This window comes from Drosophila montana, unplaced genomic scaffold (assembly GCF_035044405.1).
Source record: "Drosophila montana isolate Dmon_TW-CO22-7 unplaced genomic scaffold, ASM3504440v1 contig_3529_1, whole genome shotgun sequence".
Lineage (NCBI taxonomy): Eukaryota > Metazoa > Arthropoda > Insecta > Diptera > Drosophilidae > Drosophila > Drosophila montana.
Genome location: NW_026998408.1, coordinates 462,954 through 484,691, shown reverse-complemented (window position 1 = coordinate 484,691; position 21,738 = coordinate 462,954). Strand labels below are relative to the sequence as shown.

Genomic DNA, 21,738 nt, shown 5'->3' with positions numbered 1-21,738 from the left:
GTTGGAATCCTTAGAGGGTAAGTTGGTGCAGTCCAGCGTTACCAATGCTATTGGTTAGCTAGTAATATGCATTACTCATTATAGTAATTACATAATTATAATGAATTTATTATGCCAAACATAATTTGATATTATTGGGTCTAGTCTAGAAAGACACCAAAAGTCAAATTACTTAATATTTTGTAAGAGCCTCAATTCTGGTTCTTTATATGCTATTTTAACTAATAATTATAAAAGTAATAACAATAAAAATAATAATAATTACAATAATGATAATGATAATTATAATACTAATACTAATACTAATACTAATAACAACAATAATAAAAGATAAAATACTCATAATAATAATAATAATAACAATAATATAATTATAGTACTAATGCTAATAATAATAATAAAAACAGTGATAATAATTATAATACCAATACTAGTAATAACAATAATAATAATTATAATACTAATACTAAAAAAAAATAATAATAATTAGAATAATAATGCTATTATACATATTTAACAATAACAATAATTATTCTTCTAATACTAATAATAATAAAAATAATAATAATTGTAATACTAATTCTAATAATAATGCTAATAATATTAATAACAATAATAATAATTACAATACGAATGCAAATAATAATACTAACAATGATACCAATACTAATACTAATACTAATACTAATACTAATACTAATACTAATACTAATACTAATACTAATACTAATACTAATACTAATACTAATACTAATGATAATAATAGTTATAATACTAATACTAATAATTATAATACTAATACTAATAATTATAATAACAATAATAATAATTATAAAACTAATACTAATAATTATAATAACAATGGTAATAACTATAAAACTAGTACTAATAATAAAAATAATAAGAATGATAATAATTATAATAAAATGCTAATAAAAATAATAGTAACAATGATAATAATTATAATACTAATAACAATCATATTAATTATAATACTAATACAACTAATAATAATAATAATTCACATTGAGCCTCTAAAATGCACTCACTTATCAGAAGACCCGCCCAATGTTTTCAGCCTGTTTCCAACGCCTTCGTCCCACTGTCACGCAACGACACGAAGTTGGGTTGTTCGAAAACCCCCAAGCCCCAACCAACCAACAACAACAACATCGAACGAATTATTCGATGTTCGCAGCGCGTCGAACGCTGCCGGCAAACAATTTAGTTCGAGCGCAGCATTCGTGGCGAACGGAACGAGCGGCATTTGTGTGTATTTCCCGATTTTTGTGGCATCGTGCGGTTGCATATTTAGCTTAAAATGATAAATTAGTTAGTTAATCGCACTGCAACGGCATTCAATTAGTGAACATTTGATGGATTTACAAAATAAAGCTCATTAGTGAAAAGAAGCTTGGAATTTTGAATAGTTCGCAGTGCGCACTGTATAAAAACTTGGGGTAGGTTATAGTAAGACGACAAATTATTTGTATTGTTTGGCAGCAGAGCGAAAACAACAACAACAACAACTGCAGCAGCAGCATCAGAAATTGCCCGGACCTCTAACCATTTCCGGCAAGCCCCAAAGTTTTTTCTACCTCAAAAAAGAAAAAACTACGCTTAATCGGATTATTAAGTTGTGTATACTCTGCCAAAACGGAGCATAGTAACAGGCTTAACAAATTGAGCTTCTCTTTTATTTTTAACGATATTTGATTCATTAAAAACGCATCTATATTCATGAATACACCCAAAACGAACGCGTATATCCGTCGAACAGCCAAAGCGAACGCGTATATCCGTCGAATATTTCGACTTTTGTTATTGTCTTCAGATACGGATACGGAAACGGCAACGCCGCATTGCATAATGTGCAGTTTCCTACATCAAATTGGGTCTGCACTGATATATGTATATATGTGGGCGCCTACAAAGCCGACGCAATTGGGGCCATCGGGCAATAAGTGCTAGAAATATCTTTTATCTTATAATTCCCTCTCTCTCTCTCTCTCTCTCTCTCTGTGTGCAGTCGCCAATTGAGACATGGAATTATGTCTGTTTCCTCTCGGAATTTGTAGATCCAAAGATTTGAATATCTGACATGAATTGCATAGAGTGGATTATTTAGAGTGCAACATAAAAGCGCCCGCCAAGTCGAATATGAGGTTCAATTGAAGAGCTAGGAAAACCCTAGGATTTTGTACTCAAATAAAGTAATAAAGATCTAACACATCCGACAGAACTTTGCTCAAGAAGAATCTTGTCGGAAATTATTTTCTTAATCCCAATGATCCTAAAATGCAAATTCTTGTTATTATTTATTAATATTTTATGCTTAAATCAAGTAATATTCATCCATAACTTAATAATAACCAAGAACGAATCCTTTCACTTAAAATTCCACAACTACAAATTTCAGAAGGTCGTTTTTCTCATCATATTCTTAATCCCGATGATCCTAATATGGAAATTCTTATAATTATTAAGCTTATGCTTAAATCAAGTAAGATTCATCCATAACTTAATAATAACCAAGAAAAAATTCCACAAGTACAAATTTCAGAAGGGTTTATTCTTGAAGAAGAATCTTGTCAGGAATCCTTTTCTTAATTCCGATGATCCTAATATGCAAATTCTATTAAAATTAAAAATTAAGCTTATGCTTAAATCAAGTAAGATTTTTCTATTTTAATAATAACGAAAGATCACATTCTCCCACTGGAAATTTCACAAGTAGAATCAAGAAGAATCTTGTCAGGAAACATATTCCGAATCCTGATGCAAATTCTAATAATAATCCAGCTTATGCTTAAATCAAGTAATATTCATATGTAACGAATCGTTCCACTTGAAATTCCAGAAACATTTTAGAAAGTCCCTTTTCTCTTAGTGTAAAAGACTAATCAGAAATGCGCGTAATTCCCACAGTTTTCTGTGTTGTGTACACATTCGAGGAAAGTGTTAAACCCCCAATAATAATACTCAGGCAGCTCGATTGGGATAGTTTGGGTTGTTTTGGGTGGATGGATCAGCAATTTGTAAGTTGGAAAAGTGTTGTGACACAAATCAAGTACGGAATGGACGAAGGTAAACAAGGTAGAGGGACACTCCGGTACAGTTATAGGTTGTCCATTGGAAAGTGGCCAAGTCGAGCCTGGGAAATGGACACATGTCGATTATGCAAAGCGATTCGGAAGGAAAGCTCATGCATTTAAAGGAAAGTCGACCACAATATGCATTGAAGTGTCCATCAAATGTCTCCTGGGCTGAGTTCAATGAACTGCCAATAAATAGAACATACGTATGTGTACTTACGTATAATTATTGGTTTTCCCTTCGAAGTTTTTTTTTCTGATAGTATTAGTAGTGTGTGTGTGTGTGTGTGGGCCAGGCGAAGAGACTTCAATCAAAGTGCGACGCGAGGCGACATCCATGTCGGAAATTGGCGCTCTCAACGATTCTGGAGAACGCACTCGGACGTATGATAGTCAATTTTACACGTCGACTACGTCTGGCACAGCGCACAATAACAAACAAAAGACAGAAAAAACAAATTGAATTTCGACACACCGACACTTGTGTGCCCTTTAATGAATTGCACTATTGCCCACTGGCCATATGATATACATATCTATGAGCTGATATTCAGATAGTTTCAGCTCACTTTTACTTAGTTTTATTAAAGGACTTTTTTCTCGCACGTAAGGGTTATTCCCTTTTTTGGACTTTTTTCTCTCAGATACGATTTATTCCCTTTTTTGCTCAAAGTACTTTTTTCTCTCACGTAAGACTTATTCCCTTTCTTTGCACAAACTCCTCTGCCAAATTTTAGTATTTAGTTCAAATCTCACAGTTTAAAATATAGCCAAAAATGTTATAAAATTTAACAATGTACAGAATTGCATTGAATTACAGTTGTTTCAGTTCTCAGTTGCTTGAGCAAGAAATTGAACACAAGCTAATCATAAGCTTTGCTCCTTGGCGTCACAAAGCCAATCAAAAAGCTTAAGTACCCGAACTTGTTTTTCTCTTGAATGCAGCTCAAGTGCAATGCACTCAAATATGTTGATGCCGCATTTCTACCTTTGGGCACTCGCATATGACGAGCATTTTGTGCATGTCGCCCCATAATATCCAAAAATGAAACTAAATTTCCATTTTAAGCTTAAATACTATAAGGCAGCGGTGGGAGCGAGAAAGAGAGGGGGAGAGTGAGAGAGGGAGAGAAATTGGATCAGTTATCGGCAGCACTCGCTGCACAATTCATTCAACAATATGGCAGAGATTGCAGCTTCATTTCCATTCAGAGCGAATGAACACACACACACACATACACGAGCACACCCACACACACGCACACATGCAAACTTATTTATGTAGCTGTAGCGAATACACACACACACACACACACACACGCTTATTTATGTAGCTGGCAGCTACGTAATGAAAAGTGGCATATAACGGCGCCGCTATTCATCACCGCACAGAGAGAGAGAGAGAGGGGGGGAGGGGGATATAACAGCTCGGCCCAACCGCAGGCGAGAGGCTGAGATTTTCGCCGCCCCCCGCCATATTATTCCAGCGGCAGACCCTGCTGGATCCGTGTCGGAGTCCGTGTCCGCATCTGTCAGCAACAGTTCGCCACTTCTGACTCCGATTTTAGCTGCTACTAAATATTATGGAAAACATTTTTATGAGCTACAGATAAAAAGGCAAAAATAGGGGAAAAAAATAAGGCAAAAATAGGGGGAAAAATAGTCTGTTGGACAACAGACAACTGATAGACAACAGCTCTTAACGTTTCATCCTTTTGACAGGCGGCCAAACTATCAACAATTGATTGCCTTCACATGGATAGCAATTCGGTGAGTCCCCTGCCCCCGCTGGCCATCATGGAGAACGAGAAGACGCCGCCGGGCACGCCCAATGGCATTGAAATGCCGCCGCCGCCAGATGAAAAGTGAGTCCATTTATTAACAGAATGTATTTTAAGATATCCAAAATATAATCCCAGGCCTTAAATCACTGCTAATATGCAACACGGCTCCATAAGGTGTGATATTCTGGGTTATTTTTTGATTTCAGGTTAATCTTTGGCTCAACCCAAGACCAAAAATGTGCTCCTCATTAAAATCGATTGAGTTTTGGTAAAGTTCTGGTAATGGAAAGCTCAGGCATTTAACTTGGGGATTAAAATATTCAGAAGTTTTTCGACAAAAGATTGTCTTGTTAAAATTGAATGCCAGATTAATCTGGAGGTCAAACCAAGTTAAAAAAAAAGTATTCTTTATAAAAAACAGTTGAGTTTTGGCAAAGTTATAATAGAGAAAAGTTTGGGCAGAGTATGAAAATGTCAAGGAAAATTTAGACAGGGTATGGATAAGTCGAGCCTGTATAGAAAAAATCGTAGTGTTAGTCTTGTTTGAATATAGTTAGGCAGAAATATCATAAAGAATTAAAAAGTCAGTCTCCAAATTCGGATTATTCATATAAAAAAACAGATCGATAATGTGCTATATATACCTTCTGTCGGACCGCTTTTACAGGGTATTTGCAGCTATGTCAACACTTGTGTACTATTTGCCGCATATGTTTCGAAGATCTATTTGTTTTTTGTTCTGCTGGCGAATTAGGGAGACATTGCGCTCTTCCAGTCCATCAACTAATCAACGCAGTTAAAAAATAAATAAAACATAAATAAATATTTAAATAAATTGTGTCAAGTTGAATTTGAGACCATGTGGAGAGCGATAAGTGTAGCAATTGGCGTCGTCTAGCCGGCAATTGGGAGCTAAGTCCAACTAAGCCCAACTAAGTCCAGCTATATGTCCCGGCTACTGGGATCGGGAGCCTGCCTTGACCTCGTCAGGCGAGGAGCTGTCGTCAAAATAGGAGCTAAGTCCAGCTGGGCTAGTTATATGAGCTGGGATCGGGAAAATCCTGCCTTGACCTCGTCAGGCGAGGAGCTGTTGCCAAAATGGGAGCTAAGTCCAGCTAAGTCCAGCTAGGCCCAGCTATATGTCCCGGCTACTGGGATCGGGACCCTTCCTTGACTTCGTCAGGCGAGGAGCTGTTGCCAAAATGGGAGCTAAGTCCAGCTAAGTCCAACTAAGCCCAACTAAGCCCAGCTATATGTCCCGGCAACTGGGATCATGTAGATTGAAAAGCCTGCCTTGACCTCGTCAGGCGAGGAGCTAAGTCCAGCTGGGCTAGTTATATGAGCTGGGATCGGGAAAATCCTGCCTTGACCTCGTCAGGCGAGGAACTGTCGCCAAAATGGGAGCTAAGTCCAGCTGGGCTAGTTATATGACCTGGGATCGGGTAGAAGCCTGCCTTGACCTCGCTGTCGTCAAAATAGCTCGTTAAAACTGTGCACATTAATCGTTTGCCGTAATGGGACCAAGTGTAACCATTTACATTTGCCATAGAGCGACAAAAGGGAACAACAAGTTACGTATACGCCGCGTTATTAATGCACAGCATTTGGGCCACGCCCTTGCCTCAGGCGGGGGGGCGGGGCGTACTCCTTTCCTTTCACTACCTTTTTTTTAATGCGCCAATTTCCTAATCCATGTACGCGCTAGGTCGTAAATTCTATTTTAATACGAGCAGCTCGCAAATCACACACACGCACACACACACACGCACACACCTGTGCACACCTGCGCACACCTTTGCACACACATTCAACAGTTGATCGCGTGCCACATCCTTGTTTTCATTTTCTATTATTTTTTTTGTGTTTTTATCTCCTACCCCAAAAAAACTCTTTTGTAATTACGTACATATTTTGTGGAACTCTTCGCTCATTTCATTCGATTTGAAGCAATTTCTGGGCGCGCTCAGCCGAAAACGGAAAACGGAAAAGCGAAGAAAAACAACTGAATGCGAGCCGCGTCCATTTCTAAGGAGTTGCCCGTTGTCTCGTGCTGCTCACCTGTGCCGTGTGCCGTGTGTTGTGTGTAATGAGCACGCATTAGCAAGGTGTGTGTCCCTGTAATTACCGACCCGAATAGAAACGTGTCCCAGTTTCGTTTAGCATTTACAAACTTCATCAATTATTTATACACATTTGATTAGTTTGAGGGAACAGTGTCAGGCAGATGTTCTGATTGATGTCCATGTAGCTTTCATTTATTAATAAAATAAAAGTCGAATAGTTTCTATTAATAGAGCAGCAAATTAAGTAAGACCTCAATTGGACAACTCGTTTGTCATATTTCATATTAGAGTTTTCGAATGCTATCATGCTGTCAGCTGAAATTCATTTATAATATTTACAGAAACTGCGACTATCTCTTATAATGTTTGCCTAAAAGTCTCGAAAATTTATCAACAAGGTCACATGCGCTTGTTAAATGCAATATTATTATCTTAAGAGAGATATGCGTACACTTGAAATAATTGTTATAAAATCTGTGGAAATTGTTACCATTTTTCAAGCTGACATACAGTTATTTTAAGTGTGATTTTATAAAACACATTTAATTTTAATCAACAAAGTCAGCTTAAAACACATTTGAATATGGCGCCAAAGCTTGTTGCGGGTTTGTGTCTTCGCTCTGATCACACACGCAGTTTAACCATACACAACACTTTGAGCTTAGCAGTGCCTTTTTGAGCTTAACATGTGCTTAACAGCAGCATTGCATGCACAGGCTGTTGACGTTAATTTTGATTTTAAATTTGTCGTTTTTGGTTGCTTAATATTATTTATTTAGACAAATATATGTGTATATTGACAAATTACAAGAAGCTAAAATCAATGAATTTAGATTTTTTGTTTTGTTTGCAAAATCGAGTTCGTTATCAATTGAAAAGTAAAACGGACAAAAGCTTTAGCAGAGGCAGCAGCCATTTCTCTCTCGCGCCGGCAGATCCCACACCAAAACCGGCAGTATTTTCAGTTGGTTTTTCAGTTGTTCATTCGCTGTTGATCGTTAACAGACGTTGTTTGCGGCTAGCGGGCGTTATTTGAATATCGTGTGGAAAACAAATGTGTGTGTGTGTGCTTGTGTGTGTGCGTTTTAATTTAAGTGTTGTGTTTGCCAGAGAACAAAAGCAAACAATATAAACAAATAACCTTGCGATCTTTTTTATAGAAAGTGTTTAGTTTTCCTTTTAAAATAGATACAGCTGAGCTAGTTATATTGTCTTTCAATTAATGAAATCGAAAGTTGTCAGAAAATGGCATCACATTTGCATACACAACAACAAAAAAACAACATCAATCACGTTAATTAATGGAATAGATTACCTTCTTGAATATCTTTTGGGAACCGCATCCAAAGCGAAACTAAAACAATTTTTTATTTTCTAGAATTTCTTTTCCTTTTGTGCCCGACAAATTAACGTGCTGATTAGCAAGTCGATTCGCTAAATGTCTGATTGATATATATATATATATATATGTATATATATATATAGCGACTAAACAAATGTTTTAATTATTATTTAGTTAATCTTCCAGCCTCAGTCTCAGCTTCAGCCTCAGTTGCAAATCGAAACGAATTCAATTTTCACTTGTAATTTTTACAGCGCATACGCTAGAGAATATTTTGTGGGAAATTCCGATTTCGATCTCGATTTTTAAATCTATAGCAAAATAAACGCGCTGTGACGTATTAATTACGTATACGCCGTGTGCTCGCCGGTTTGCTTTGGCGCGCGAAAAAATAAGAAAAACAACAAACAACAACAAAGGGAAAATCTACATAAATTCGCTTAAATGCGCGATCGTCATTTGGGCAAAATGCCGCGTGGAGGAACGACAACAGCGTAAGTCTTAATACGACAAAGATTCTTCTTCATCAAAATAAACTTCATGTTGATTCAAGAGATTATACAACAATTAGTACGGAATTATATCTCGACTGTTTATTAGCATATCAAGGCTTATTTTTTTGCTGCTAATTGCCGCATATTTGAGACATTTCGACCGCCTAAAGCTCAGCTAAGACGGGAACTTATCTAATGGGAAATTGTGTCTGTGATGTGTAGAATATTATCGGTACAAATGTTGAAAATGATACCAAAATAATTTTTGTGTAATTCGTGCCAACTTCGCACATGTACAAAGGCAGCTCAATAGGCAGCTGTTATTTTTTTTTTTTTAAATAATCATAAATTAAATATTTGAACTGGCGATTTTCCGCTTCTTAGTTCGACTCTCAGACACCTAAGCTGGGCTATCTTCTGAGTTTATTCGGAGGTTAAATTCTAACATGAGGCTGGCAACTCAACAACTTTAATTTAAATATTTAAACTGGCGATTTTCCACTTCTTAGTTCGACCCTCAGACACCTAAGCTGGGCTATCGTCTGAGTTTATTCGGAGGTTAAATTCTAACATGAGGCTGGCAATTCAACAACTTTAATTTAAATAAACAAAAATAAAATATTTGAACTGGCGATTTCCTGCTTCTTAGTTCAACTCTCAGACACCTAAGCTAGGCAGACTCCTAAATTTACTTGGAGGTTAATTTCTAACATGAAGCTGGCAACTCAACAAACTCCCAAATTCACTTGGAGTCCAAATTCTAGCATGGACCTGGCAACTCAACAAACTGCCCTCTGCTTAAAAAGCCAGCTCAGAAACATTTAAATTGATAAATTATGTGCTGCTTTTGGGGGGGAGGTAGATACATATGACTACATATGCCGCTTTAAATAGAGTACTGTGAGCCAGGCTGCCTGGCTCTTGATTCGAATTCGAGCTAAATAAAAAAGGAAAGAGAGAAGAAATGTTTATAAATATGATAAATAAATACAATAATTCAATGAATAAATTGCAGGGCAACTGCCACACAGTGTCGCATTTGCGCAGCGTGTCGAGTTGTGGTACTGCGAATTTGATTGTATCTTTAAGATACAATTACCAGCACACACACACACACACAGACAGACACACACACCGACACATGCAGGCGAAACTCAAGCCGCAGGCCGTTTTAAACAAAACGGGGCAGCAACCGCACGAAAATGTTTCAATTGAAACTCCCCGAGACGGCGCTCAGTCCGTAAACAATTGTCGCCCATTGTAAAGCAACACCACAGACACACACGCACACACAGTTACACAGAGTTACACACAGATACATGTACAAGTTACACTTAGTTGTAGCTAAGCTTCGTTACGCGCACTTCATCATAATTAACCCGCAGGATACACGCACACATTGTGTGCGTCTGTTTTTCTTATTATATACCCTTGCAGAGGGTATTATAATTTTGTCGTTAAATATGCAACGCATAGAAGGAGACATCTCCGACCCCCTAAAGTATATATATATTCTTGATCAATTTCAAGTCGATATAGCCATGTCCATCTGTCTGTTTCTATACGAGTTAGTCTGTCAGTTTTAAAGCTATCTTTATGAAATTTTGCAGAAGTCCCTCTTTCTGTTGCACGCAGTAGATATGTCGGAATCAATTGAATCGGACCACTATATCATATAGCTGCCATAGGAACGATCGGCCGAAAATTAAGTGGTTATATGGAAAACTTTTTTGTTTTTCAAGATATCTTAACCAAACTCGGCATTTATTAGTTTCTCTATGTTCTTCATATATTTGCAAAATTCTAACAACATCGGACTACTATATCGTATAGCTGCCATAGGAACGATCGGTCGAAAAGTAGGTTCTTGTATGAAAAACTTTTTTGTTTTTCAAGATATCTTGACGAAACTCGGCATTTATTAGTTTTACTATGCTCTTCATATATTTGCAAAATCCTAACAACATCGGAGCACTATATCATATAGCTGCCATAGGAACGATCGGTCGAAAATTAAGTGGTTATATGGAAAACTTTTTTGTTTTTCAAGATATCTTGACCAAACTCGGCATTTTTTAGTTTCTCTATGTTCCTCATATATTTGCAAAATTCTAACAACATTGGACTACTATATCATATAGCTGCCATAGGAACGATCGGTCGAAAAACAAGCTGTTGTACGGAAAACTTTTTTGTTTTTCAAGATATCTTAACCAAACTCGACTTTTTTGAGTTTAACTATATTCCCTACATTTTCGCAAAATCTTATTTACATCGGACCACAATATCATATAGCTGCCATAGGAACGATCGGTCGAAAAGTAGGTTCTTACATGGAAAACTTTTTTTGTTCAAGATAACTTAACCATACTCTGCATTAACTATTTTCCCTATGCTTCTTAGACACGAGCAAGGGTATTAAAACTTCGGCGTGCCGAAGGTAGCCCTTCTTTCTCGTTTTTTTTTTGTTGAGGTTGATTTTCCGTCATGCTTGCGAGCATATGTTTTAATTTAGTTAAGGCTTAATTGTAGTTTTAATTCGCTTTAATTGAAATTGTGCCCAAGTTTCCTGCATGCCAAACACCTACTTAAGCTTCGTGTACTTACAGATACACACAGCGAGCACTTGCAGATACTTTTGTATCTGTAACTGTGCCGCATCAATAGTTGTATTCTTTATGCAGTTAAACGAGTCGCGCTCCAGTTTTGAGCGCCATCCATCAGCTGTTTTAACCATAATTAGCCCGCTTTCGACTGGGAGAGTTAACTGCCCAAAGACAACTCATATAGCTGGGCTCTCATTATGGCACAGTTGTTTGCACTACACTTGAGATACATTTGTATCTTCTGTGTGGAAATCACATGAGCTTATCACCTGCCACAAGATAAACAGCCAGATAAAAGCTGACGGACATTATGCTATTTGTACTTTTATACAATATATGTTTATAATTGAACAACCTTTAAATTGTTATCCTCGTTGTAGTTTTTTGAAAGACTAGGAAAATAATAAAAAGTATCTTGGAGATACAAGAGATGAAAATGACTTGCAGACATTTAGCAGATGTGAGATATTTTTCTCTCGATTATTCCTCGAGCTCTGATGTTGATAGGAGTGGCGAGTTTGGTCAAAATATCCGGGAATTAAATTTAGAAATAGGCAATACCTTTTTGATGATTTTTTGGAATATCTCGGCCAAATAATGTCCGATTTGGGAATTTTATACCATTTTGGACTCGCAAGGATCAGTACTATCGATTGGCATCAAAAAAATGAAAATATTGGTCAGACATAAAAATATATATACTTATTGGGGCTGCAGATGTCCGACCCATGACTTGGAGCTACAATCTATGGCTGATTGTAGCTGTGGCTGCTTTCGCCGGCTCTATGAAGATTGTTGCGGTTAAGGAACTGTCAGCTTAGGATTTGGATTCGGATTTGGATTTGGCGCTTTCCTTCATTAGACACGCCTGGCAACGGCACCAGGCAGTCTCCAGCCATGTCTGCCGCAGTTGTTGCTGCTGTTGTTGTGGGCGCAGTGTCAACAGCCGCAAATTGTTGCTGACCCATTAGCAACAATTGGCCTTAAATCAGCAGCAGGCACATTGAAAGCCATGGCTGCGACTGCGGCTCAGGTTCAGGTTTAGTCTGCACTTGCAGCTTGCAGCTTGCAACTTGCAGTCGACTATGTAAAACGAGTTGTTGCACAAACGCAGCGAAAAGCAAAAGCAAAAGCTTTTAGCGAAATTTTCCCAGCGCACAGTAAAACGAAAAAAAAAGTGAAAGAGCTGCACAGATACAAACAGATGCAGCTACAACAAGATGCAGATACAAGCTGCAGCGACAACAAGCTGCAGCTGCATGCAGCCCCCCTTCCCCCCCCTCCCCCCACCCACCTTCCCCTGTGGCTGCAACAACAATTTGTGGTCGTTGTTGCACTTCGGGCGGCAAGTGAAATGTGTGTTAAAAAGCAAAGGCCCTGCCCCCTCCTCCCACCCCACCCCCTTGTGCAATGTGTTGAAAACTAAATGCTGCAGCCTGCACCCCCCCCCCCCCGCCCCTCCTCTCATTCCCCTAGCCATAACATGTGGGGTATATGGTATATAGTATATATATATGTATATGTATAAATTGTTTATTTTGTTGCATTGGCCGTTCATTGACATCGCGCGCTCGAGGCATGCATCGACTGTCAGTGCAACAACAACAATTTCAGTGGGGCACAGCTAGACGGACGGGCAGACAGACGAACGGACAAACAGACAGACAGACGGTCGGTCCGGCGTTTGGTCAGACACTGACGGATGCCGCGGCGCATGTTAATTAAAGCGCTTATTACGAGTCGCGCGCGTATCACAAAATGATGCAAGTGATACAATGCAGTCCGTACCCCAAACCCAATTACCCCCTCCTTACCCCCCCCCCCTACCCCTCTCGACAGCCCCCTTTAGAAAGTGCGTGCTTAAATATGGTATTTAACAAGTTGTTGTTGTTTTTCTTAATAATACCCTATGCTCATTAGAAATGCTAGCGAGCATCTAGTTTTTCCGACTTTCTGTATGAAAAATTTAAGAGTTATCGGTTAAACAAAATCGATAAATATCGATCACGTTATCGGTTAAACCAAATCGATAAATATCGATCACGTTATCGGTTAAACAAAATCAATAAATATCGAACACGTTATCGGTTAAACGAAATCGATAAAAATCGATCACGTTATCGTTAAACAAAATCGATAAAAATCGATCCCGTTATCGGTTGAACAAAATCGATAAATATCGATCACGTTATCGGTTAAACAAAATCGATAAATATCGATCACGTTATCGGTTAAACGAAATCGATAAATATCGATTTATTATTTGTTATTTTAAGGCCTTATAAAAGCTACACACACCAAGGTCAGACTGTACGCGCTATAAGAGGAAATATCTGATTATAGACAATTATTGGAATGCCATCTTTAAGCCCAGGAGATTTCATACCAATCGAACACATAGTAATAATGGGGGGAGAGTCTAGGGTATTAGAGAGTCTAGCACGCGCAACTTTATCATTTTTACTTGATTTTTAATGTGTTTGGCTTTTGCTTTCATTATCACGCGGCGACCGATTTCTTTGCTCTGCGCACTATTAATTTAAATAATAATAATTTAGCTTGGCTTTCGTTTTGTTTTGGAATTGTTTTGCTGTCACTTCAAGTGCAACCGCAGTTGCACTTGGAAATGATTAACCAGCTCGTTGGCCAACAGCAATGCGCCTAATTACCACAGCTCCATCCAGCTGTAGCCCCCCAGCCCAGCCCCGCCCCCCTCCAGCCCAGCTCTGACCACTTGGCATCTCTTTTTATACCCTGAACCCATTCAAAGTGGTTAAAAGGGTATAATGTGCTTGTGCAAATGTAACAGGCTGGCATTTCCGACCCCATAAAGTATATATATTCTCGATCAGCATCAATAGCCGAGCCGATCTAGCCAAGTCCGTCTGTTCGTCCCTAAGGATCTCAGAACCTATTAGAGCTAGAGACTTGAAATTTTAAATGTAGGTCCTCCTAGTGCCCGCGCAGTACGAGTTGGCTTCCGTTAAGCGATAACTTAACTTAACTCCAAGTAATCGATAAAAATCGATATCGAAAACCTGTTTTTTGAGCAAATCTCGTTAATTATAAGAGCTAGAGTCACCAAACTTGACAAGTAGCTTCTTGAAGAGTTACTCTTTTAATTTTATAAAGATTTTATGCATTTGGTGTTGGTAGAATAGGGTACAGGGTATCCACTGGTCGGGAGCGCCCGACTAGAGCCTCTTACTTGTTCGTATCTGTTTTCTTGTGGCAGCTGCTCTTTGAATTGAATTTGTGTGATAAATCCCACAGTCCATCCCATTGGCACCCACAGCTCTTCGGCCTCAACAATGCATCTGTTTCGAAACTGAGATCATCGCAATTCTCGAATATTTTGTCATATGATCAGCAGCAGCAGCAGCAGCTCACGCAACATAATGACGAAAATGATATGAATAACAAATTTAATTGGCATCCAATTTCATATGAACTATATTCCATGAGATAGTCGAGAGCCAATTGATGGAGTTGGAAGCGTTCGGACAGATCTACAATATATGTAATAAAATAAATTCTTGGATTAAAATATAAGACATGAAAATTAAGCACAATTTTTATTCAAATTAAAGAAAGTTTTTCAACTTCTGTCAAATAACGAAGAAATATTAAGAAAAAAATCTAAAAATAAATAAAACTCTATTTGATAATTTTTCAAAATGCAAATTTGCCCAACTCAATGGGCAACATTAAAGCGAACCAAATAAAAAAAAAGGGAGTTAAAAAAATTAAAAACCTTATTAGAGTTGAAAAAGTAAGAAATATTGCTGCTAGAAATGCTTGCAAAGATCTAAGAGACAAGATAGAGCTGACTGGCAATTAACTTTGACCGGGCAAATGAGATAATTGCGAGTACAGTAGTACCCCATTATGATGACCGCAGAAAAATATTTGCTTTATAAATCAATTAAGCCAGATTAGAGCTGAGTTTTCAATTAGTCTATGGTTGAGTCCAAGAGAAATTTATGTAATTATGTAAACGGAGGGACGGACAGGGAGACAGACAGAGAGACAGAGACAGACGGACGGAGACAGACAGAGAGAGAGAGAGAGAGAGACGGACAGAGAGACGGACAGAGAGACAGACAGAGAGACAGTCAAACAGAGAGACAGACAGAGAGACGGACAGAGAGACAGACAGAGAGACAGACAGAGAAACAGAGATAGACGGATGGAGACAGAGAGACGGACGGACAGAGTTACGACTGAGAAACTCGGACTGATAATTTGCCAGACTTGAGCTGCAATTATGCAATAAAGACGAGCACATAATTAAATGAACTCTAATATATATGTATATATATGCCATATAACAGATCAGGTTTAACTTGGATAAATCAGATACAATATGGATATGATAAATAACAGCTTTATCGACAAACTTAATAATGCGATACGCGGAAAGCCCAAACGAAAGTAAATTCTTAAAATATCACAAACTAAACTTACACGATTTGATGTGCTTGAATTTTTCAATTGCAGACGCTATGAGGAGGATCCGGATAATGCGTGGAACTGTTGTTCCTGGTGTGAATATCTATTGATTGTCATACTCTCGACAATACTCCTGGTGGGCGTATTGATCCTGACGCTCTTCTGGGTCATGTTCTATCGCGGCGGCTTCGCCTGGACGGAGCGACCGCTGCAGCAGTTCAATTTGCATCCCATCCTAATGGTCGCCGGCTTCGTGACGCTCTCCGGATTTTGTAGGTGCCCCCCCCCCCCCCCCCCCCCCGAAAATAATTGTCTCTAGATGAACTCTAATTGAGTTGTCTTTTGCAGCGATTTTAATTTATCGTCTGTGCCGTTGCGTGAAGCACATCTATGTGAAGCTGATTCATATGTTCTTTCATGCCGTTGCGATACCCTGCATTGCGCTCGGCTTCCTCTCCGTCTTCGACTCGCACAACGTATTGCAAAAGGTCAACTTCTACAGTCTGCACTCGTGGCTGGGCTTCGTCACAATGGGCATGTTTCTGCTGCAATTCGTAATTGGCTTCTTCACGTAGGTGTTGGATTATTTTTTTATTATCTTCTCTAATTACGTTTTGGATTTGCCAATTTAGTTTTCTGGTGATGCTCTGCTGTGAGAACAAGACATATAGCTGCCGCTCCGCCATGGTGCCCATACACGCCAGCCTGGGCTTGGCCAATTTCTGGCTGGCCATTGCCACATCCGTGACGGGCATTATCGAGAAGGAGCGCGAAACTGCCAAGGATCCAAACTTGAGGTGCGTCCACGTATGCTATAAATGAAACAGATTAATATTATTATTGTTCTTGCAGTGCGGAGAACCAACTGATTGAGCATTATATAACGAGCGCGATTGGACTCACCTTGGTCGTGATTGGCATCATTGTCACCTTTGCCGTGCGAAGGACCAACGCGCCGGCATCCGCCAAAGTCTATGTCACCGAACGCATTTAAATGGGCCACATTCATACTCTGTCTCGGTGCATAAACTGTGTGCATAATCGCAATCAAAATTTGTTACATCCAAAATCTCTTGTCTGTGTGCAGCACAAACGATTAAACACGCTTCAGCATACTCTTCATAATTATATATATACATACACTAAAACTAAACTTTATGCCAAATCAAAAGAATCTTTACATAAATCAAAGCTAAACCTTTCGCTATCAGAATGCCAACTTTTGCTGCTAAGTAGTTGTAGGTATAGGAATCTCTCATTGCAACAGATAAATTGGAAATTTACACAGATTCAAAAAAGTATATATATATATGTCTATATAATAGGAACTAGAGGACCGCCCAGCCCAGACCAAGCGTTAGAAATTACAAAATACAGAAACCGTATACAGCCGAATTCTTAGCCAGTTTTAGACATTTTTACACTTACAACCGAAAATACTATTCAATAAATATATATATTACTTATAAAGTGTATAAACTTTACACAAAACTAAACGTAGTTATTTGTCGTCGCATTTGATGTTCTTTTTTTGTATTTCATAAAACAAAGCTAAGCAATATATAAGTTGTAAACGCAACATTTTACAATTACTATATAATAAATGATCTTTCTATTTATTACATATAAAAAAAAGCTAATACAATCTTTTATTTCAAATGCTCTTCGGGCAAATAGTTGTACTAACTGCACTTGTCGCCCTTGAGCTGGGGCAGACGCAGTGCGCGCTTTTTTATAAGGATCACATTCTGATTGCCCGATGATGGCGGCGGCGCTTGTCCAGTTACGAAGATTGTGCCATTATTGGAGCCTATGGAGTAGACGCTGACATTCTTCGGCGCCCGTTTGCCGCTGCTGACGGGCAGGTCAAAATTGCGAACACGCGGCTCCGGCTTGGGATTGTCATGCAGGTTTTCTATATCTAGCTTAAAGGGGGAGACAAAGTTGCGTATCCAGGGCTTGGGCTGCAGCAGCTCACGCTCCAGATGGGGGCTGAGGGACATGCGTTTATCGGTCGCCTTTCGATCTTCCGGCGTTGGTTTCTTGCGCACATACGTCAGATCCGGCTCAAAAGCGGGCACTTCTCCCTAAAAAGCAAACATTTGTAGTCCCTCACTGGGTTAATCTTATTTGTGACTTACCATGCAAACGTGCAGCTTTTGTGCCTTGGTGTTGTCCGCGATTAGGAGTCCACATTTACATTCGACATAGCCGTGTAGTCTGTATATAGGTCCGATTTTCTTAATGCTAAAACAGCGTTTAACGTGCGCAGTTAGATTTTTAAACTTATCAATAGATCTGCCACAGCTTGGGCATGTCGCTTCATTCTTAATTTCATTTACAGTATACCAATAGGTTTTCCTATCTTGCAAGAAGCTGAATTGGTTCTTGGTGACCTGTGGAAAGATGAAATTTATCTGTATTTAGGATGGAAAAATGCAGTTGAAATTCTTACCGTGTTTTCCTCTTTGCTCGACATTGTTCAGCATTTATATTTCGATGAGTTGTCCGGTTGGATTATTAAGACACCTCCAATGGCAGTTTGGAACACAACGTAATACTACTCAAGAACTTGTAGATTAATTTTGTTAATTCTAACAGGTTCCAGCATCCATGCAAATTTTAGTCACATTGTTTATGTTTGCCGAACGCGTCCGCAAATCCAGTTGCAAATATATCCAATTGATTTGCAAATGCTAATGCTGTTAACTGGGCCGACGGTAACTCAGCAGTTGATTAATATTTTGTATAATTGAGCATAAAATGCTTTTTGTTGATATTCATGCTTAAATATGCTTAAATTTATTAGGAGCCATTGCCGATGCCTATTAAATAAACTATTGTGAACCAGCTTACATTTTTAATCAGCTTGCAACACTACACATATCGACTGTCTATCGATACAACTATTAGCCGCCTATCGCTCGCCCACCACAAACTGTCTCAACCAGAAAACATAAAATTACAAATTATTTAAAAGAAACAAATGTAAAATACATTTTATATTGGTTTTGAAGAAAACGCTTAAAAGGCCAAATACGTTAAAGCCAGGACAATATAAATAAATTAGAAATAATTGTTTACTTCGGTATTTTAATAAAAGAGTGTCTACATATGTATATAAAAGTTTTGTAGGAAAACATGGGTAAGTTGTTTGAAGTACAAGCATAATCAAAATAAAGGGAATGTATTTATACTCTTACTTTGTCTTTGGCCAGATGTGCCAGCGCCCGACGCTTGCCTGCTATGCCTGGAGGAAAATGCACTCAACCTGGATGATTATCTGGATGTCTATTCCGCAAAGGGCGCCCAGCTGAATGTGGTGCAGATAATCAACAAACACTTGCCCATGCAGCTGGCACAGAGTAGTGGGGAAACTCGGAGAATCTGCTCGCTATGCTGGAGTACTCTTTCCGCCTTCAATACGCTGCACGATTTCGTCAGCGCAACGCAGTGTTCGCTGCGAGAGACAAAGGTGCTGCTCATGGAAGATGACCCGCTTACCCAGGGCAATTGCACGGAGGCGCCCAAACAGGCTGCGGATAATGCCAATCCAGATCCGGCCGAGCTAAATGATCGCAACTTCTTCTATCCGGAGGTTAAGATAGAGGAGCATGAGCTGGAACAGCTGCCCAAAATTGAGGTGCTCGAGAGCACCGCCGGCCTCCAAACTGTCCAACTGAACTCCTCGCCGGGCAGACGTCTTCGCAAGCGTGTCAAGGCGGAAGTTGAAGCTCCACATGCCCAGATCGAATCCATAGAAGTTATGGCACATGAACCGGCGGAGACGCCAAAAAAACGTCGTGGGCGACCACGGAAAAGCGAAACAATCCTCAAAGAAACCCAAAATGAAGCGCAATCTCAGTCAACCTTAGATTTGGACACAAACCTCAAGTCGGAAAACGCGGCCGAATTTAGTGACGATGATGATCAGGACTTTGGAGGCCAGCTCGACGAGGGGCTCGACGACGACGACAGCAGCGAGGAGAGTCCACAGAGTGACGATGATTCCGATTTTACGATGGACAAGCCCAGCGAGATTGAGTTTGCCGTCATACCGAAGCGTACGCCGGTGCGGCCCAAGAAATATAAAAAGCGTGCCAAGCCGGCGGAGCCGAGAGTGCGCATGTCCCGCGAGCTGCTCGATCAGCGCAAAAAGCAGCAGGAGGAATTCGACAGCATCATTGCCAAGTTCTTTAGCGATGTGTTGCCGTGTTCCATATGCAATCTGTTGGTGCACAACTTTACGGAAATGCAACGCCATCATCGCCTCACACATCAAGTGGATCCTGGCTATATGATCTGCTGTGGCCGCAAGTTCACGCAACGCAAAGTGCTCGCCGAGCATGTGCTGGTCCATTGGAATCCGGACCACTTTAAGTGCACCACCTGCGACAAGTCATTCCAAAACTCACGGCACTTGGAGTCGCATCAACAGGTGCACGTGGCCAAGCTAACCTACCAGTGCGATCTATGCTCAAAGGCTTTCCTCAGCAAAACCGCAATTGACTACCATAAGCTAAACAAGCATGTGCCCAAGTCTGAATTTAAATTCACCTGCACCGAGTGCAACAAAAAGTAAGTAAGATCCCCGCCGGCTCAACAAAAGCTTATCTAATGGTTGTTCCTTTTGCAGATTCCTGACCGAACGCAAGCTGAAGAATCATATGAACTCGATGCACGATCCGGAGAGCATTATCATATGCGACAAGTGCGGCAAACAGATGCGCACCAAAATCATTCTGAAGAAGCATCAGGAACTGATGCACTCAAATACACCGCGACCGGAGCCCGAGTTGAAGCAGTGTCAAATCTGCGGCGCCTGGCTAAAGGGCATGACCGGCCTGAAGCAGCACATGAAGAGCATACATGTGGAAAGCGCGGGCGAGCATCGTTGTCATGTGTGCAGCAAGATTTCCCCGAATGCACGCGCCCTCCGACGCCACATCTACCACAAGTAATGTCTAGTTGTGACCAGATTTAATCGTAGTGCTAATTATATTCTCTTCTCAATGCAGCCACGAATGCGAGCGCAAGTTTAAGTGCACCATGTGCGATAAGGCGTTCAAACGACCCCAAGAACTAAAGGTCTGCGCGAACTACACAATTCCAAATCAAAGCAAACTCTAACTAGAATATTTTTCTGCTTCACAGGAACACACATCCACGCACACGGGCGAAGTTCTTTACACCTGTCCAAACTGTCCCATGACGTTCTTCTGCAGCGCCAACATGTACAAGCATCGGCAGCGGCTGCATCGAGCGCAATACGAGGCGGACAAGAATCAGCCAAAGCCGCCCAATATACTGCAGCAGGCGGTGGGCGCCACGGCGGCCATGAAGATCAAGCTGATGCAGAACACAAATGTGGCCAGCATAGAATCGGACTTGAAGCATTTCTAGATCAATAACAATAAGTTATGTGCACTTAGCATTTAGTCTACATGTTTAGCTTTAGTCCTAGCCTATCTCTTAGTTGTGTACTGTTAAGCTAAAGAAAAAAGAGTAAAGATAAGTCGATGTCGACGCAATTTTGGTACACGTTAAACTGTTTCATCTATGGGCTGTTCTGCTTTTCAGCTGATCTTAAGATTCTACTTTACCATTAATAATTATAATATTTCTGTGGGCAATTGAAAACAAACAAGGTTGGAATGTCTTTCTTTCTTTATAATTATTTACAAGGATGGCTTAACGGCACCTTATATAACGCATTGACATTTACATATTTTAATAATGCATAAATTTAAAATATATATGTATACATATGTATATTTAGAAGATACTGCGTTTTGTCTCGATTTTATAATTGTTTCTCTTATTTTTTTTTTTGCTTTTTTTGGGTTCCCTTATTTTGTTAACACAATTAGATTTTGATGTTGTAGCAGTAGCAAACATTGAA

At 39.5% G+C, this 21,738-nt stretch overlaps 3 protein-coding genes across 6 annotated transcripts; 2 read left to right on the top strand and 1 right to left on the bottom strand.

The window, feature by feature from the left end:
* Positions 1-1,346: 1,346 nt before the first annotated feature.
* On the top strand, positions 1,347-17,049 carry nemy (no extended memory). 4 transcript variants are annotated; one of them, XM_064692159.1, is made up of 6 exons: positions 1,347-1,460; positions 4,818-4,960; positions 15,885-16,108; positions 16,185-16,407; positions 16,469-16,633; positions 16,689-17,049. In XM_064692159.1, the coding sequence occupies exons 2-6, from the start codon at positions 4,851-4,853 to the stop codon at positions 16,828-16,830; spliced, it is 864 nt and encodes a 287-aa protein (XP_064548229.1). In that variant the 5' UTR covers positions 1,347-1,460; positions 4,818-4,850; the 3' UTR covers positions 16,831-17,049. The 4 variants fall into 4 exon arrangements, with proteins under 4 accessions (XP_064548229.1, XP_064548231.1, XP_064548232.1 ...); XM_064692161.1 differs by lacking the exons at positions 1,347-1,460; positions 4,818-4,960 and adding exons at positions 7,909-7,998; positions 8,539-8,778; XM_064692160.1 differs by lacking the exons at positions 1,347-1,460; positions 4,818-4,960 and adding exons at positions 15,055-15,156; positions 15,719-15,818.
* An 88-nt stretch (positions 17,050-17,137) lies between these two features.
* LOC135435218 (uncharacterized) lies at positions 17,138-18,665 on the bottom strand. Its single transcript, XM_064692163.1, has 3 exons — positions 18,292-18,665; positions 17,978-18,232; positions 17,138-17,923 (listed from the first exon to the last, which is right to left on the bottom strand). Exons 1-3 carry the CDS (start codon positions 18,313-18,315, stop codon positions 17,519-17,521), a joined length of 684 nt encoding a protein of 227 aa, XP_064548233.1. The 5' UTR covers positions 18,316-18,665; the 3' UTR covers positions 17,138-17,518.
* Positions 18,666-18,780: 115 nt separating this feature from the next.
* Positions 18,781-21,377, top strand: LOC135435206 (zinc finger and SCAN domain-containing protein 12). Its single transcript, XM_064692144.1, has 5 exons — positions 18,781-18,981; positions 19,055-20,414; positions 20,473-20,793; positions 20,855-20,924; positions 20,991-21,377. The coding sequence occupies exons 1-5, from the start codon at positions 18,978-18,980 to the stop codon at positions 21,237-21,239; spliced, it is 2,004 nt and encodes a 667-aa protein (XP_064548214.1). The 5' UTR covers positions 18,781-18,977; the 3' UTR covers positions 21,240-21,377.
* Positions 21,378-21,738: the final 361 nt, after the last annotated feature.